Source organism: Taudactylus pleione, unplaced genomic scaffold (genome assembly GCF_031769625.1).
Source record: "Taudactylus pleione unplaced genomic scaffold, aTauple2 ptg000537l, whole genome shotgun sequence".
Taxonomy (NCBI): Eukaryota; Metazoa; Chordata; class Amphibia; order Anura; family Myobatrachidae; genus Taudactylus; species Taudactylus pleione.
This window is the reverse complement of record NW_028284939.1, coordinates 6944965-6965066: the sequence shown is the minus strand read 5'-3', so window position 1 is coordinate 6965066 and position 20102 is coordinate 6944965. Positions and strand designations below refer to the sequence as shown.

General features: G+C 43.8%; 1 protein-coding gene across 2 annotated transcripts in view; it reads left to right on the top strand.

The window, feature by feature from the left end:
- Positions 1-20102, top strand: part of MYLK3 (myosin light chain kinase 3) — a 103855-nt gene that overhangs the window by 32176 nt on the left and 51577 nt on the right. For both annotated transcript variants that reach the window (XM_088451124.1, XM_088451123.1), the window contains exons 2-3: positions 18724-18814; positions 19597-19960. In XM_088451124.1, the coding sequence (XP_088307250.1) occupies positions 18724-18814; positions 19597-19960 (455 nt within the window). The remainder of the gene's footprint in view (positions 1-18723; positions 18815-19596; positions 19961-20102) is intronic.

Genomic DNA, 20102 nt, shown 5'->3' with positions numbered 1-20102 from the left:
AGCTTCTTTCTTTATACACACCTTTACCTATGTTTTCACCATCAGATTCCTTCTCTATATACACCTTTACCTGTACTCTCACCCTCAGATTGCATCTCTATATACACCTTTACCTGTACTCTCACCCTCAGCTTCCTTCTCTATATACACCTTTACCTGTACTCCACCCTCAGCTTCCTTCTCTATACACACCGTTACCTGTACTCTCACTGTCAGATTGCGTCTCTATATACACCTTTACCTGTACCCTCACCTCAGCTTCCTTCTCTATATACACCTTCACCTGTACTCTCAACTTCAGCTTTCTTCTCTATATACACCTTTACCTGTGTTCTCACCATCAGATTCCTTCTCTATAGACACCTTTACCTGTACTCTCACCCTCAGATTGTGTCTCTATATACACCTTTGCATGTACTCTCACCTTCAGCTTCCTTCGCTATATACACCTTTACCTGTACTCTCACCCTCAGCTTCCTTTTCTATTCACACCTTTACCTGTACTCTCACCTTCAGCTTTCTTCTCTATATACACCTTTACCTGTGTTTTCACCCTCAGCTTCCTTCTCTATATTCACCTTTACCTGTACTCCACCCTCAGCTTCTTTCTCTATACACACCTTTACCTATGTTTTCACCATCAGATTCCTTCTCTATATACACCTTTACCTGTACTCTCACCCTCAGATTGCGTCTCTATATACACCTTTACCTGTACTCTCACCCTCAGCTTCCTTCTCTATATACACCTTTACCTGTACTCCACCCTCAGCTTCCTTCTCTATACACACCGTTACCTGTACTCTCACTGTCAGATTGCGTCTCTATATACACCTTTACCTGTACCCTCACCTCAGCTTCCTTCTCTATATACACCTTCACCTGTACTCTCAACTTCAGCTTTCTTCTCTATATACACCTTTACCTGTGTTCTCACCATCAGATTCCTTCTCTATAGACACCTTTACCTGTACTCTCACCCTCAGATTGTGTCTCTATATACACCTTTGCATGTACTCTCACCTTCAGCTTCCTTCGCTATATACACCTTTACCTGTACTCTCACCCTCAGCTTCCTTTTCTATTCACACCTTTATCTGTATTCTCACCTTCAGCTTTCTTCTCTATATACACCTTTACCTGTGTTTTCACCCTCAGCTTCCTTCTCTATATTCACCTTTACCTGTACTCCACCCTCAGCTTCTTTCTCTATACACACCTTTACCTATGTTTTCACCATCAGATTCCTTCTCTATATACACCTTTACCTGTACTCTCACCCTCAGATTGCGTCTCTATATACACCTTTACCTGTACTCTCACCCTCAGCTTCCTTTGCTATACACACCTTTTGCTGTACTCTTACCCTCAGCTTCCTTCTCTATGTACACATGTACTCTCTGTCACAACCCACCATAAAGACCCCAGAATCAGACCCCGGCACTTACCTCTTAGTATGCTGCAGCGCGGCTCTCTGCTTCCCCGCCGCTCCATTTCTGCGAGCTGTCTCTCCCTCTGCTCCCCGGCAGCTTCTGCATCATGTTCTCACTCTCCGGCCCAGCGTCTCTCACGTGGATCTGCCGCGGGTCTCCAGTCCATGGGCGTGGCCATCTTGGATTGCCCATGTGACGCGATCTCCTTCAATGAACATGCTTCTCCTTCTCTTCCAGCCAGTCAGCATCCAGCACTCACTATAAAAGGATCTCCACTTCTCCCAGCAAGTTGCCAGTGCAACAAGTCCCCTTAGCTTGTCTGAGAGATCCTCCACACTGCGCTCAGAAGTAGTTGCTGACTTCGCTACCACCTATCATCTACGGCTCCCTAGCTGCGACAAGTAGCTTCCACCCTTCCACCTATAATCTACGGCTCCCTAGCCCTGACAAGTAGCTTCCACGCTACCACCTATTATCTACGGCTCCCTAGCCGCGACAAGTAGCTTCCATGCTACCACCTTTCATCTACGGCTCCCTAGCCGCAACAAGTAGCTCCCACGCTACCACCTATCATCTACGGCTCCCTAGCCACGACAAGTAGCTTCCACGCTACCACCTTTCAACTACGGCTCCCTAGCCGCGACAAGTAGCTCCCACGCTACCACCTATCATCCACGGCTAACCAGCTGCACCAAGTAGCTTGTGCTACCACCGTTCACCTCACGGCTAACCAGCCGCACCAAGTAGCTTGTGCTACCACCGTTCACCTCACGGCTAACCAGCCGCACCAAGTAGCTTGTGCTACCACCAATTACTTCTCGGCTAACCAGCCGCACCCAGTGACCTGGACTACCACTGCTCACCATACGGATTCTTTGCCGCATCTAACAGCACCCGAATAACTGACTCTACCTCAGCTACACTAGCACCCACACTACAACCTCGGCTCCATGCTGAGCTGGCATTGATTCACCCTGTTTCTTTCAATCACCCATAACTTACTTTGACCTTGTATCCTCTTTCATGTGTAGGAACTTCATTAGACCTAGTCTCCTCAGAGGGCATCAGAGTTGAATAAAGCTAGTCCTAACCCCGGCCCGGGAACACAATCTAAAGAAACCACATCCGTGACACTCTCACCTCAGCTTCCTTCTCTATACACACATTTACATGTACTCTCACCCTCATCTTCCTTCTCTATATACACCTTTACCAATACACTCTCCCTCAGCTTCCTTCTCTATACAAACACCTTTACATGTACTCTTACCCTCAGCTTCCTTCTCTATACACACCTTTACCTGTACTCTTACCCTCAGCTTCCTTCTCTATACACACCTTTACCTGTACAATCACCCTCAGCTTCCTTCTCTATACACACCTTTACATGTAAACTCACCCTCAGCTTCCTTCTCTATACACACCTTTGCCTGTACTCCACCCTCAGCTTCCTTCTCTATACACACCTTTACCTGTACTCTCACCCTCAGATTCCTTCTCTATACACACCTTTAATTGTACTCTCACTGTCAGATTGCGTCTCTATATACACCTTTACATGTACTCTCACCCTTAGCTTCCTTCTCTATATACACCTTTACCTGTACTCTCACCATCAGCTTCCTTCTATATACACCTTTACCTGTACTCTCATCCTCAGCTTCCTTCTCTATATACACCTTTACATGTGCACTCACCCTCAGCTTCCTTCTCTATATACACCTTTACTTGTGCACTCACCCTCAGCTTCCTTCTCTATATACACCTTTACCTGTGCACTCACTCTCAGCTTACTTCTCTATATACAGGTACACCTTTACCTGTACTCTCACCCTCAGCTTCCATCTCTATATATACCTTTACTTGTTCTCTTACCCTCAGCTTCCATCTCTGTACACACCTTTACCTGTACACTCACCCTCAGCTTCCTTCTCTATACACACCTTTACCTGTACTCTCACCCTCAGCTTCCTTGTGTATATACACATGTTTACCTGTACACTCACCCTCAGCTTCTTTCTCTATACACATCTTTACCTGTACTCTCACCCTCAGCTTCCTTCTCTATATACACCTTTACCTGTACTCTCACCATCAGCTTCCTTCTATATACACCTTTACCTGTACTCTCATCCTCAGCTTCCTTCTCTATATACACCTTTACATGTGCACTCTCCCTCAGCTTCCTTCTCTATATACACCTTTACTTGTGCACTCACCCTCAGCTTCCTTCTCTATATACACCTTTACCTGTGCACTCACCCTCAGCTTCCTTCTCTATATACACCTTTACATGTGCACTAACCCTCAGCTTACTTCTCTATATACTGTACACCTTTACCTGTACTCTCACCCTCAGCTTCCTTCTCTATATATACCATTACATGTGCACTCACCCTCAGCTTCCTTCTCTATATACACCTTTACCTGTACTCACACCCTCAGCTTACTTCTCTATATACTGTACACCTTTACCTGTACTCTCACCCTCAGCTTCCTTCTCTATATATACCTTTACTTGTTCTCTTACCCTCAGCTTCCATCTCTGTACACACCTTAACCTGTACACTCACCCTCAGCTTCCTTCTCTATACACACCTTTACCTGTACTCTCACCCTCAGCTTCCTTGTGTATATACACATGTCTACCTGTACACTCACCCTCAGCTTCTTTCTCTATACACACCTTTACCTGTACTCTCACCCTCAGCTTCCTTCTCTATACACACCTTTACCTGTACTCCAACCTCAGCTTCTTTCTCTATATTCACCTTTACTTGTACTCTCACCTTCAACTTCCTTCTCTATACACACCTTTACCCGTACTCCACCCTCAGCTTCCTTCTCTATATACACATTTACCTGTACTCCACCCTCAGCTTCCTTCTCTATATACACCTTTACCTGTACTCTCACCCTCAGCTTCCTTCTCTATACACACCTTTACTTGTACTCTCACCCTCAGCTTCCTTCTCTATACACAGCTTTACCTGTACTCTCACCCTCAGATTCCTTCTCTATACACACCTTTACTTGTACTCTCACTGTCAGATTGCGTCTCTATCTATATACACCTTTACATGTACTCTCACCCTCAGCTTCCTTCTCTATATACACCTTTACCTGTACTCTCAACATCAGCTTCCTTCTATATACACCTTTACCTGTACTCTCATCCTCAGCTTCCTTCTCTATATACACCTTTACATGTGCAGTCACCCTCAGCTTCCTTCTCTATATACACCTTTACCTGTACTCCAACCTCAGCTTCTTTCTCTATATTCACCTTTACATGTACTCTCACCTTCAGCTTCCTTCTCTATACACACCTTTACCTGTACTCTCACCCTCAGCTTCCTTCTCTATACACACCTTTACTTGTACTCTCACCCTCAGCTTCCTTCTCTATACACAACTTTACCTGTAGTCTCACCCTCAGATTCCTTCTCTATACACACCTTTACTTGTACTCTCACTGTCAGATTGCGTCTCTATCTATATACACCTTTACATGTACTCTCACCCTCAGCTTCCTTCTCTATATACACCTTTACCTGTACTCTCACCATCAGCTTCCTTCTATATACACCTTTACCTGTACTCTCACCCTCAGCTTCCTTCTCTATATACACCTTTACCTGTGCACTCACCCTCAGCTTCCTTCTCTATATACACCTTTACCTGTGCACTCACCCTCAGCTTCCTTCTCTATATACACCTTTACCTGTACTCTCACCCTCAGCTAACTTCTCTATATACTGTACACCTTTACCTGTACTCTCACCCTCAGCTTCCTTCTCTATATACACATTTACCTGTACTCTCACCCTCAGCTTACTTCTCTATATACTGTACACCTTTACCTGTACTCTCATCCTCAGCTTCCTTCTCTATGTACACCTTTACCGGTGAACTCACCCTCAGCTTCCTTCTCTATATACACCTTTACCTGTACTCTCACCCTCAGCTAACTTCTCTATATACTGTACACCTTTACATGTACTCTCACCCTCAGCTTCCTTCTCTATATACACATTTACCTGTACTCTCACCCTCAGCTTACTTCTCTATATACTGTACACCTTTACCTGTACTCTCATCCTCAGCTTCCTTCTCTATATATACCTTTACATGTGCACTCACCCTCAGCTTCCTTCTCTATATACACCTTTACTTGTACTCTCAGCCTCAGCTAACTTCTCTATATACTGTACACCTTTACCTGTACTCTCACCCTCAGCTTCCTTCTCTATATATACCTTTACTTGTTCTCTTACCCTCAGCTTCCATCTCTGTACACACCTTTACCTGTATTCTCCCCTCAGCTTCCTTCTCTTTACACACCTTTACTTGTTCTCTCATCCTCAGCTTCCTTCTCTATATACACCTTTACCTGTACTCTCACCTTCAGCTTTCTTCTCTATATACACCTTTACCTGTTTTCTCACCATCAGATTCCTTCTCTATACACACCTTTACCTGTACTCTCACCCTCGGCTTCCTTCCCTATATACATCTGTAATTGCACTGTCACCCTCAGCTTCCTTCTCTATACACACCATTACCTGTACTCCAACCTCAGCTTCTTTCTCTATATTCACCTTTACATGTACTCTCACCTTCAGCTTCCTTCTCTATACACACCTTTACCTGTACTCCACCCTCAGCTTCCATCTCTATATACACATTTACCTGTACTCCACCCTCAGCTTCCTTCTCTATATACAACTTTACCTGCACTCTCACCCTCAGCTTCCTTCTCTATACACACCTTTACTTGTACTCTCACCCTCAGCTTCCTTCTCTATACACACCTTTACTTGTACTCTCACTGTCAGATTGCGTCTCTATCTATATAAACCTTTACATGTACTCTCACCCTCAGCTTCCTTCTCTATATACACCTTTACCTGTACTCTCACCATCAGCTTCCTTCTATATACACCATTACCTGTACTCTCATCCTCAGCTTCCTTCTCTATATACACCTTTACATGTGCAGTCACCCTCAGCTTCCTTCTCTATTTACACCTTTACCTGTACTCCAACCTCAGCTTCTTTCTCTATATTCACCATCACATGTACTCTCACCTTCAGCTTCCTTCTCTATACACACCTTTACCTGTACTCTCACCCTCAGCTTCCTTCTCTATACACACCTTTACTTGTACTCTCACCCTCAGCTTCCTTCTCTATACACAACTTTACCTGTACTCTCACCCACAGATTCCTTCTCTATACACACCTTTACTTGTACTCTCACTGTCAGATTGCGTCTCTATCTATATAAACCTTTACATGTACTCTCACCCTCAGCTTCCTTCTCTATATACACCTTTACCTGTACTCTCACCATCAGCTTCCTTCTATATACACCATTTCCTGTACTCTCATCCTCAGCTTCCTTCTCTATATACACCTTTACATGTGCAGTCACCCTCAGCTTCCTTCTCTATTTACACCTTTACCTGTACTCCAACCTCAGCTTCTTTCTCTATATTCACCATCACATGTACTCTCACCTTCAGCTTCCTTCTCTATACACACCTTTACCTGTGCACTCACCCTCAGCTTCCTTCTCTATATACACCTTTACCTGTGCACTCACCCTCAGCTTCCTTCTCTATATACACGTTTACCTGTACTCTCACCCTCAGCTAACTTCTCTATATACTGTACACCTTTACCTGTACTCTCACCCTCAGCTTTCTTCTCTTTATACACATTTACCTGTACTCTCACCCTCAGCTTACTTCTCTATATACTGTACACCTTTACCTGTACTCTCATCCTCAGCTTCCTTCTCTATGTACACCTTTACCGGTGAACTCACCCTCAGCTTCCTTCTCTATATACACCTTTACCTGTACTCTCACCCTCAGCTAACTTCTCTATATACTGTACACCTTTACATGTACTCTCACCCTCAGCTTCCTTCTCTATATACACATTTACCTGTACTCTCACCCTCAGCTTACTTCTCTATATACTGTACACCTTTACCTGTACTCTCATCCTCAGCTTCCTTCTCTATATATACCTTTACATGTGCACTCACCCTCAGCTTCCTTCTCTATATACACCTTTACTTGTACTCTCAGCCTCAGCTAACTTCTCTATATACTGTACACCTTTACCTGTACTCTCACCCTCAGCTTCCTTCTCTATATATACCTTTACTTGTTCTCTTACCCTCAGCTTCCATCTCTGTACACACCTTTACCTGTATTCTCCCCTCAGCTTCCTTCTCTTTACACACCTTTACTTGTTCTCTCATCCTCAGCTTCCTTCTCTATATACACCTTTACCTGTACTCTCACCTTCAGCTTTCTTCTCTATATACACCTTTACCTGTTTTCTCACCATCAGATTCCTTCTCTATACACACCTTTACCTGTACTCTCACCCTCGGCTTCCTTCTCTATATACATCTGTAATTGCACTGTCACCCTCAGCTTCCTTCTCTATACACACCATTACCTGTACTCCAACCTCAGCTTCTTTCTCTATATTCACCTTTACATGTACTCTCACCTTCAGCTTCCTTCTCTATACACACCTTTACCTGTACTCCACCCTCAGCTTCCATCTCTATATACACATTTACCTGTACTCCACCCTCAGCTTCCTTCTCTATATACAACTTTACCTGCACTCTCACCCTCAGCTTCCTTCTCTATACACACCTTTACTTGTACTCTCACCCTCAGCTTCCTTCTCTATACACACCTTTACTTGTACTCTCACTGTCAGATTGCGTCTCTATCTATATAAACCTTTACATGTACTCTCACCCTCAGCTTCCTTCTCTATATACACCTTTACCTGTACTCTCACCATCAGCTTCCTTCTATATACACCATTACCTGTACTCTCATCCTCAGCTTCCTTCTCTATATACACCTTTACATGTGCAGTCACCCTCAGCTTCCTTCTCTATTTACACCTTTACCTGTACTCCAACCTCAGCTTCTTTCTCTATATTCACCATCACATGTACTCTCACCTTCAGCTTCCTTCTCTATACACACCTTTACCTGTACTCTCACCCTCAGCTTCCTTCTCTATACACACCTTTACTTGTACTCTCACCCTCAGCTTCCTTCTCTATACACAACTTTACCTGTACTCTCACCCACAGATTCCTTCTCTATACACACCTTTACTTGTACTCTCACTGTCAGATTGCGTCTCTATCTATATAAACCTTTATATGTACTCTCACCCTCAGCTTCCTTCTCTATATACACCTTTACCTGTACTCTCACCATCAGCTTCCTTCTATATACACCATTTCCTGTACTCTCATCCTCAGCTTCCTTCTCTATATACACCTTTACATGTGCAGTCACCCTCAGCTTCCTTCTCTATTTACACCTTTACCTGTACTCCAACCTCAGCTTCTTTCTCTATATTCACCATCACATGTACTCTCACCTTCAGCTTCCTTCTCTATACACACCTTTACCTGTACTCTCACCCTCAGCTTCCTTCTCTATACACACCTTTACTTGTACTCTCACCCTCAGCTTCCTTCTCTATACACAACTTTACCTGTACTCTCACCCACAGATTCCTTCTCTATACACACCTTTACTTGTACTCTCACTGTCAGATTGCGTCTCTATCTATATACACCTTTACATGTACTCTCACCCTCAGCTTGCTTCTCTATATACACCTTTACCTGTACTCTCACCATCAGCTTCCTTCTATATACACCTTTACCTGTACTCTCACCCTCAGCTTCCTTCTCTATATACACCTTTACCTGTGCACTCACCCTCAGCTTCCTTCTCTATATACACCTTTACCTGTGCACTCACCCTCAGCTTCCTTCTCTATATACACCTTTACCTGTACTCTCACCCTCAGCTAACTTCTCTATATACTGTACACCTTTACCTGTACTCTCACCCTCAGCTTTCTTCTCTTTATACACATTTACCTGTACTCTCACCCTCAGCTTACTTCTCTATATACTGTACACCTTTACCTGTACTCTCATCCTCAGCTTCCTTCTCTATATACACCTTTACCTGTGAACTCACCCTCAGCTTCCTTCTCTATATACACCTTTACCTGTACTCTCACCCTCAGCTAACTTCTCTATATACTGTACACCTTTACCTGTACTCTCACCCTCAGCTTCCTTCTCTATATATACCTTTACTTGTTCTCTTACCCTCAGCTTCCATCTCTGTACACACCTTTACCTGTATTCTCCCCTCAGCTTCCTTCTCTTTACACACCTTTACTTGTACTCTCACCCTCAGCTTCCTTCTCTATATACACCTTTACCTGTACTCTCACCTTCAGCTTTCTTCTCTATATACACCTTTACCTGTTTTCTCACCATCAGATTCCTTCTCTATACACACCTTTACCTGTACTCTCACCCTCGGCTTCCTTCTCTATATACATCTGTAATTGCACTGTCACCCTCAGCTTCCTTCTCTATACACACCTTTACCTGTACTATTACCCTCAGCATCCTTCACTATACATACCTGTACTCATATCCCCAGCTTCCTTCTCTATATACACGTTTACATCTACTCTCACCCTCAGCTTCCTTCTCTATGCTAAGTTTTAATCTCCTCTCACCTTTACCTGTACTCTCACCTTGGCTTCCTTTTCTATACACTCCAGTATCTGTACTCTTAGCTCAACTTCCTACTCTATACATACCTTGACAGATATTCTAACCTTCAGCTTCCTTCTCTATACATACATTTACAGGTATTCTAACCTTCAGCTTCCTTCTCTATACATACCTTTACAGGTATTCTAACATTCAGCTTCCTTCTCTATACATACATTTACAGGTATTCTAACCTTCAGCTTCCTTCTCTATACATACATTTACAGGTATTCTAACCTTCAGCTTCCTTCTCTATACATACATTTACAGGTATTCTAACCTTCAGCTTCCTACTCTATACATACATTTACTGGTATTCTAACCTTCAGCTTCCTTCTCTATACATACCTTTACAGGTATTCTAACCTTCAGCTTCCTTCTCTATACATACATTTACAGGTATTCTAACCTTCAGCTTCCTTCTCTATACACACATTTACAGGTATTCTAACCTTCAGCTTCCTTCTCTATACATACATTTACAGGTATTCTAACCTTCAGCTTCCTTCTCTGTACATACATTTACAGGTATTCTAACCTTCAGCTTCCTTCTCTGTACATACATTTACCGGTATTCTAACCTTCAGCTTCCTTCTCTGTACATACATTTACAGGTATTCTAACCTTCAGCTTCCTTCTCTATACATACATTTACCGGTATTCTAACCTTCAGCTTCCTTCTCTGTACATACATTTACAGGTATTCTAACCTTCAGCTTCCTTCTCTATACATACATTTACAGGTATTCTAACCTTCAACTTCCTTCTCTATACATACATTTACAGGTATTCTAACCTTCAGCTTCCTTCTCTATACATACCTATACAGGTATTCTAACCTTCAGCTTCCTTCTCTATACACACATTTACAGGTATTCTAACCTTCAGCTTCCTTCTCTATACATACATTTACAGGTATTCTAACCTTCAGCTTCCTTCTCTATACATACCTATACAGGTATTCTAACCTTCAGCTTCCTTCTCTATACATACCTTTACAGGTATTCTAACCTTCAGCTTCTTTCTCTATACATACCTATACAGGTATTCTAACCTTCAGCTTCCTTCTCTATACATACCTTTACAGGTATTCTAACCTTCAGCATCCTTCTCTATACATACATTTACAGGTATTCTAACCTTCAGCTTCTTTCTCTATACATACCTTTACAGGTATTCTAACCTTCAGCTTCCTTCTCTATACATACCTTTTACAGGTATTCTAACCTTCAGCTTCCTTCTCTATACATACATTTACAGATATTCTAACCTTCAGCTTTCTTCTCTATACATACATTTACAGGTATTCTAACCTTCAGCTTCCTTCTCTATACATACATTTACAGGTATTCTAACCTTCAGCTTCCTTCTCTATACATACATTTACAGGTATTCTAACCTTCAGCATCCTTTTCTATACATACATTTACAGGTATTCTAACCTTCAGCTTCTTTCTCTATACATACCTTTACAGGTATTCTAACCTTCAGCTTCCTTCTCTATACATACCTTTTACAGGTATTCTAACCTTCAGCTTCCTTCTCTATACATAAATTTACAGATATTCTAACCTTCAGCTTCCTTCTCTATACATACCTATACAGGTATTCTAACCTTCAGCTTCCTTCTCTATAGATACCTTTTACAGGTATTCTAACCTTCAGCTTCCTTCTCTATACATACCTTTACCGGTATTCTAACCTTCAGCTTCCTTCTCTATACATACCTATATAGGTATTGTAACCTTCAGCTTCCTTCTCTATACATACCTTTAACAGGTATTCTAACCTTCAGATTCCTTCTCTATACATACCTTTACAGGTATTCTAACCTTCAGCTTCCTTCTCTATACATACATTTACAGGTATTCTAACCTTCAGCTTCCTTCTCTATACACACATTTACAGGTATTCTAACCTTCAGCTTCCTTCTCTATACATACCTTTACCAGTATTCTAACCTTCAGCTTCCTTCTCTGTACATACCTTTACAGGTATTCTAACATTCAGCTTCCTTCTCTATACATACCTATACAGGTATTCTAACCTTCAGCTTCCTTCTCTATACATACCTTTACAGGTATTCTAACGTTCAGCTTCCTTCTCTGTACATACCTTTTACAGGTGTCCTAACCTTCAGCTTCCTTCTCTATACATACCTTTACAGGTATTCTAACCTTCAGCTTCCTTCTCTATACATACATTTACAGGTATTCTAACCTTCAGCTTCCTTCTCTATACATACCTATACAGGTATTCTAACCTTCAGATTCCTTCTCTATACATACCTTTTACAGGTGTCCTAACCTTCAGCTTCCTTCTCTATACATACATTTACAGGTATTCTAACCTTCAGCTTCCTTCTCTATACATACATTTACAGGTATTCTAACCTTCAGCTTCCTTCTCTATACATACCTTTACAGGTATTCTAACCTTCAGCTTCCTTCTCTATATATACACTTTTATCTGTTCCCTCAACTCCTCTATCTCATCCTTATCTTCTGTCTATATACCTTATTACCTGTACTTTCACCTCAATTTCCTCAATATCTGTGCTCTCCCCTCAAGCTTCTTCTCTATATACACCTTTACCTGTACTATTGACTAAACTTTCTGGGCTATACACACCTGTACTCTGACCTAAATTTCCTGCACTACACACACCTTTATCTGTATTATCAATGTAAGCTTCCTTCTCTATACTCACCTGTACCTGTATGCTCACCTGAGCTTCTCTATCTATCTATCTATCTCATATCTATCTCCTTTCTTTTCTAAACACATTTACCTGTACACTCACCTAGGCTTCTTTCTCGACACACACCTTTACCTGTACACTCACCTAGGCTTCTTTCTCTATACACTCACCTAGGCTTCTTTCTCTATACACTCACCTAGGCTTCTTTCTCTATACACTCACCTAGGCTTCTTTCTCTATACACACCTTTACCTGTAGACTCACCTAGGCTTCTTTCTCTATACACACCTTTACCTGTAGCCTCACATAGGCTTCTTTCTCTATACACACCTTTACCTGTAGACTCACCTAGGCTTCTTTCTCTATACACACCTTTACCTGTAGCCTCACATAGGCTTCTTTCTCTATACACACCTTACCTGTACTCTCACCTCAGTTTCCTAGGAATTTTAGAAAGCAGATACATCTAAAGTTAGACTTTAGTGCCTTAATTAAATGTTGCCCAGCCCTGGAGCAAAAGCAGGATTTCTAGTGGGGAGTTTCCTATTAATGTATGTTACAGTGAGTGTGGCCAGCCCATAAAGAGGGCCCATGAAGAAGGCATAATTAGCATGTAACAAGCTACAGTCTGTAATACTTATGGCATACTTATGGCATATACAGGGCCAGTGATCACAGTAACCCGTTATAAGCAGCAGTAGGGCCAGCCTGCCTGTGCTGAATGGCTTTTATCCAGATGTGGTCATCATTCCACAATCCAAGTCCCCTGCTCTGTGGAGAATTGGGGAGCCTAGCACTGGCCCAGGACGTATATATGTACACATTGATCTGGATGACAGATGTAATACTGTTGAGGGTGGTGCTCTGCACGGTCTCCTCTGCTGCAGGGTACCGCATGCCACCTGTGTTAACCTTTTCCTGACTGGACCTGTTACACTTATATTCCTGCTCCATTAACCCTGTGTTGACTTGCGTCCTGTGTTCTACCTGGTTAATAAACCAATCCTGATTAAGCTATTCATTGTGTTTACTGACCTCCATCACAGACCACTGACACCTATATCAACACCTATAGATTCTGCCAGTAAATACAGTATTGTTAATTAACACTATAGATGGCCTATACTAATGCTTTCCAAACTCAGGGCCTGATTCAGACCCGCTCGCGAGCACAATTCGCTCGCAAGCGGGTCGATGGTGGCCCAGTGCGCATGCGCACGACCGAGCCGGCTCTGTTGTGCGCATGCGCGAGACCCGGATAGCGACAGCCAAACCATCGCTCCGGGTCTCGTACCAAAGGGGGCATGCTGTCGATGTTGAGTGACAGCACATCCCCTTTGGTGGGCGAGCCAGGGGCGTGGCTGCCCAGACGGAGGCATTTCCATGGGAACGCCTACCGTCTGGAGCCGGCCCCACTGACATCACAAGTGATGTCAGTGGGAGTGCTTCCGGCTCTTTTAGAGCCGAAAGCACTCTGGGGCTTGCGGCAACGAGACCCTACCGCAAGGGTCTCGTCGCAAGCCCGATGGTCGTGATGGTCTTGACCATCGCGACCATCATCATGGCCGCTCGCATAAGCTGTGGGTGGTAACCCACAGCTATGCGAGCGGCCAAGAGGCCGCAAAAAAAGAAAAAAAAAAACGCCCTGATTCAGAGCCGGCGCTCGTTCAGAGCGTCCGGCTCTGAATCAGGCCCTCACTCCTCAGGGACCCATATCACTGCATGTTTTCTAGATCTACCAGTTAGGGCATAGATGTATTCCTTCCTGGCTGACACATTTTAAAACATCCAAAGATTTTGCTAATTATTTCAGTTGTGATACTGAAGAAGCCTGTAAAAAGTGCACTGTTAGGGGTCAGTGAAGATCAACTTTGGGAAACACTGGTCTATAGCCTAGGCTTTTTGAACTTTCTGTATAAAAACATATTTATCTCATATAAATAACATAAGTGGTCAGGAAAAGGTTAACCATCCCATAATAAATATATATACATACATAGTATAACCAGAAGGAGACAAAAATGAGCTTTCTCAGCACACATTCTCCCACTCATGGTAAGACGCCTGTCTCTTCTTGCTGACAGCTGCTCTCTGGTCTCTCTGGTCCTGTGCATTGAATGTGCGCTCAGATTCACACACATCAGACTTGGTAGGAGAAATCACTGCTACTGGGCCTGCGCAGCAGCTCTGCTCCGTCCTTTATACTGCATGTTGTGATTGCAGCTGTAATAAAATCATATTATATACTACTGTTATTGTGGTTATGATTCAAGCCACTGACAGGGCTGGAGTGGGGTTTGTGGGCAACCGGACCAAACCCCCCCAACCCACCATGTATTTGCCTATACAGTGGTAGCCTATCACTGGGAAACCTGGAAGACAAGGTAGAAGTTATGAAATCCCAAGTCAACACTTTACAAATTAAGTCGATCTGAAACACAGAATATGTCTGGAACCTCACTACGGCCACTATCAAGGACAATTAAAACTTAAAAAACACTCTAAAATGGCTGGTGCCCACTTCTTCCTGTCTTTGTCTAAACACAAAGGGGACTGTTTATTAATTAATATTTGCAAGATATTCCCCCAAAACATTGTTTTTTTTGGGGGGGGGAGTGTTAAATGCACATAGGGGGAGATGTATCAAACCTTTGACAGAGGATAAGTGGAGAAGCTCCCCATCCAATCAGCTTCTAGCTGTCATTTTATAGATACTAGTTAATTATAGCTATAATCTGATTGGTTGCTAGGGTCAACTTCACTTGTTTTCTTTAGAAGGTTTTATACATCTCACCCTCGATCACTTATCTGCTCATATTTATTTCTGACCATTAGAACATACAAACTAATGAATGGTGACCAGACAATATTTCCTGGCAGCCATCTTGTAATGACATCATCACTAGGCAAATCGTCATTCTCATCCTGGGTCCCATAACACTAAACTCAACAGAGAGATGCCGAAAAGACAGAGAATCACCCAATACCTCTTTGGCGCTTAGCTTTTAATTGTAATTGGTGAAATCAATTGCCAGTGTGCCATTGTTCTGGGACCTCAAAAGATTTTGTTTCCAGTAGAATATAAAATCTGGCACCTCAATTAAGGTTACTCACCGCAACCACTGCTGCCTACGGTACAATCTTCTTACCCAAAAATTCATTATTTTTTTTGGTACTATTTTTTTTTTCATTTACTAGTGAATACGCAGTAAATTATGTAATCTAGTAACCACAGGGAAAGCGTAAAAGCTCAGTCTAGCGAGACCTTTCAAAGTGTCGGTGGAAAGTTTTCAAAGCCTTTAATACAACAAACAATTTTTGCTCGATTTAAGATCAAGTCATCCTGAAACTCCGAGACAACAGTGAAGTGAGTCCGAAATGCTGCCTTCCAGTGGCTAAGCAAATATGAAAGCGTTCCAGTAACCCCTGTGGCATTCATTCTCAGGGTAGGAGCTTTGTTACAGTCACATCATTCATCGTGGTCGGAAAAAAAAAGTCAAAGGAAGGAATCCAGAGGGATTATAAACACCCTTCTTGTGAAGTCTAAACTGGCATCTGGAAGTGAGCGTAAATTAAAATGCCATTGAACATCTTTGTTTGCTGTGCGTTTGTTCAATATTTCCTCATTTGACAGCAGAAAGAGGGAGAATGTTGATTTGTGAAACACCTGCTGCACAGAGATCAAAACTGAGAGAGGATCAGTAATAAGTCTGGTAAATGTTATCTCAATCTTCCCAGACTATGAACTGTGAACAAACAAAAATCCTACCAGAATTAATTTCCTGCTATATTGTACTTGTCACCAATGCTCTGCTAAGGCTGGTCTGCTCTATATGTACCCCGAATAACACACCCCAGTCTATAACCTGTCCATTATCCATTACTTCCACTGATTCCGGGCCTCTGGATCAAGCATAATCAGATGCAGCTGGAGAGTGGCGAGCACAGACTGAGCATGCTCAGGAAGGGATGGCCATCTGTGGGCTGTCCATTGATGGTTACCACTGATGGTTCCATCGGTGATTACCATCGATGGCACTAAATCATTGATGGTTTGCACCACTCGATGGGCACCGCTGCTGGGAGAGCACAGAAAGCTGTGGGCCAATCAAAATAAGGAGCAGGGCTTAGTGGGCGCCAGTCGTGTGGCTAAGCTCCGTGTCAATGAAAAAAAAAAAAAGCATCAGGTTCTACTCTGCTATTGATACTAACCGAGGGGACAGCTGCTTTTCGGAGCAGTTGTTCCCGCACCGGAGCAATGATGAATTGCTCCGGTGTCAAGTTTCCCCCGCTGCGAGTTGACACATCAATACTTCATCAACGGGGAGCCATAGAGCCTCCGATGATGAATAGGCCCCTATATCTATTGTTCTGATAAGAGATAAGAGCTTAGGCCCTCATTCAGAGCCGTACACTCTGAGCAGAGCGCACGCTCTGAATGAGGGCCGCCCTCCATAATTATGGAGCGTCCTCCTGTACGCTCGTATAGCTGTGGGTCACCACCCACAGCCTATACAAGCGTGCAGTTTGATGGCCGCGATGGTCTTGACCATTGCGACCATCGCCACTGCGAGCCGGAGCCTGCGGTTGAGTTTTTCAACCGCAAGGCCCGGAGTGATTTTGGCTCTATCAGAGCCAAAATCACTCCCACTGACATCACTAGTGATGTCAGTGGGGCCGGCTTCTGACGGTAGGCGTTCCCTCCGTCTGGGCAGCCACGCCCCCGGCACGCCCACCAAAGGGGGCGTGCTGTCAATCAACATCGACAGCACGCCCCCTTTGACCAGACACAACGAGCGAAGGAAAGTCCTTCGCTCGTCGCGTCTGGCGAATGCGCACGACGGAGCTCCCGCCGTCGTGCGCATGCTCAGTGCACAACATCGACCCACTTGCGAGCGGACAGCCGCTTGCGAGTGGGTCTGAATCAGGCCCTTAGAATGTAAAGGGTGTGGGGAACAATTGATATGTAATGTAGAGGACACAATACTCTGATAAAACCACTCTGGAGCTGACTTAGGGGCCCATTTATCATTGTATATTTGAGGTATAAAGGGTGTTTTCGGGGCTTAACCACAAATATTAAGTTTCTCCCGGATGTATGAAAGAGGGACTGCAGCAGGTGTCTCCGGTACCTGCTGTGATCCTTCCATTCCCGCTGGCAGCCGTATCCCCCTTAAGTTTCTATGGGGGATGTGATGCTGCCAAATTTACCAACATCCGGAATACGATGAAGAAGGCGTTAGCTGCTGTAGCCTATGGGTATCGGGAAGCTGTGCATATGCAGGACCCACTCTGCGAGTGTGCAGAAAGGGTCCTGCTTAATCGCACACAGGGCCTTCAAAGCCACTGCCTGACTGACAGGTAGAGTGTTTAAGGGGCGGTGTGGGGGCGGAGTCAGCCGGCGTTCCCAAAAACGGGAGCGTGTCCATCCCATTTTCCAGGAGTGGCAAGGCCAGGGACTGCACAGTTTTCTAGCCTCGCAAGCTGGCCAGCCTGAAAGTAAGTAAGTTGAGGCATACTCAGCTGGCTGGCGGCCCGGCGCCGTCGACCAGCATGTGATGGTGATCCAAGCCTGCGACCTCGGTTGCAGTGCTGGGATCGCAAATGCAGCTGGGGGTGTCATACACCTCCTGCTGCATTTGCATATTAGCAAGGACGGAATTGCAAAACTGTCTGCGTGAAGCTTTGCAATTCCGTTCGATGCTGAATCACCCCCATAGACGTGTTTATCACAGTGATGCCACTGTGTCCTAATGAATTGAAAGGCCGCATTTGCATGGATATGGGTGTAACTGACAAAATGGCTGCCTACGCTGTACATATGCAACAGGTTCTGAAAGACTAACCTGTCAACACCACCAGCTATAAAGATGGAGTTCAGTTTACTTTCTGTAAGTCATTGTTTTATTTGTCGTTGTCTTTTCATTATAATTTTCTTGTTTTAGGCTAAAGATAATTCTGAAGAGAAACAAACCAAGCAAAAGAATGTGCTCACCAGCAGAGAGTCACACACAGAGATACAGAGAGCAGCAGCAGGTAAACATCCATGAATGTGTCGTCTCAGCATTTCAAAGCCATAGGGCTATCAGTGTTCACACGCGCTGTGGAGGCAGCCATTTTGTCGGCTTAACCGGTTTGCATTCTCATCGCTTCACTGGAAAACAGTGACATCGCTGTGGCCTGAGGCACCTGGTGACTCACCATTGGTTCCTAGTGAGTTGACGGCTTCAATATTGGTTCAGCATGCAAAATGGCCGTCCCCACTTTTGCCACAGGTACATTTAATGGACACTTGGCTAAAATTGACACTTGAAAACGTAAAACATCAACAGGAAATGAGTAGCTAGGATACCTTCTGACACTCACTGGCTGCCAGACTATCTTCAGAGAATGTATAAAACTAGACACGCCTGAAACACACATGTTGCAGGCATTGCAGTGCCTAAAATTTTAGGTTTAGTGTTCATCTTAAGCATGTGCAGTATGTTTCAAGGAAAGATAAAACTAATGTTAATTGGATATGAATGAAATCATTCAAGCACTTTCTTATTTAAGCTCCACCTCAGCTCCAGTATTCAGGCTCCTGCTCTAGGTGTTGGGGCTGGGTCCTAGAACTGGAGCCTGGAGTACCAGCCAGCTCTACCTTATTTAGCCATCATCAAAGGAGATAGATAGGAAAGTGACAAATGATTCCACAGTAATAAAATCTAGTATTGAATTCGGAAATGGTTGTTCATTCTAAATATGTCTGCTTTCCCTGCATAGTTCTGTATTGTAATACTTCCATCCACTTACCCATGCTGCCCCCTGCATTACAGCTACCCACCGGAGCAAATCCCAGGAGGAGAAGAGAATCAGCCAGAAGACGACTCCCTATGGCAGCCATTACAGCAAAGCCAACTGTCCTGTTGGTCAATCTCCTCTAGAAACATCCCAACATCTCAGCAGTCCTGATAGCCCCAAACCATGGACACAGAAGGTGGCTGGTGAAAGACCTGAGGAGAAAAGTACTCAAACAGATCCCCAGTACATCCAACCTTCTCATAACCCTACCACAGAGCAGGATATCAGACCTGAGGAACCAAAGGACATACTAGAGGAACCTGGAGGAGATCACAGCTCCCTCACTAGAAATCCTGCCTCCTTGATATCTCCACCTGGTGTAGGAGGGCAGCCACCAAGGTAGTGAAAAATAACATGAATACCCCAGTGGCAAATGCAGGATTTCTAGAGGGGGGTTTCCAAATGCTTGATTTTAGAGTGAGTGTGGCCAGTCCATGAAGAGGGTAGAATAAGCACTTATCCATCTTTACTATGCTTCATA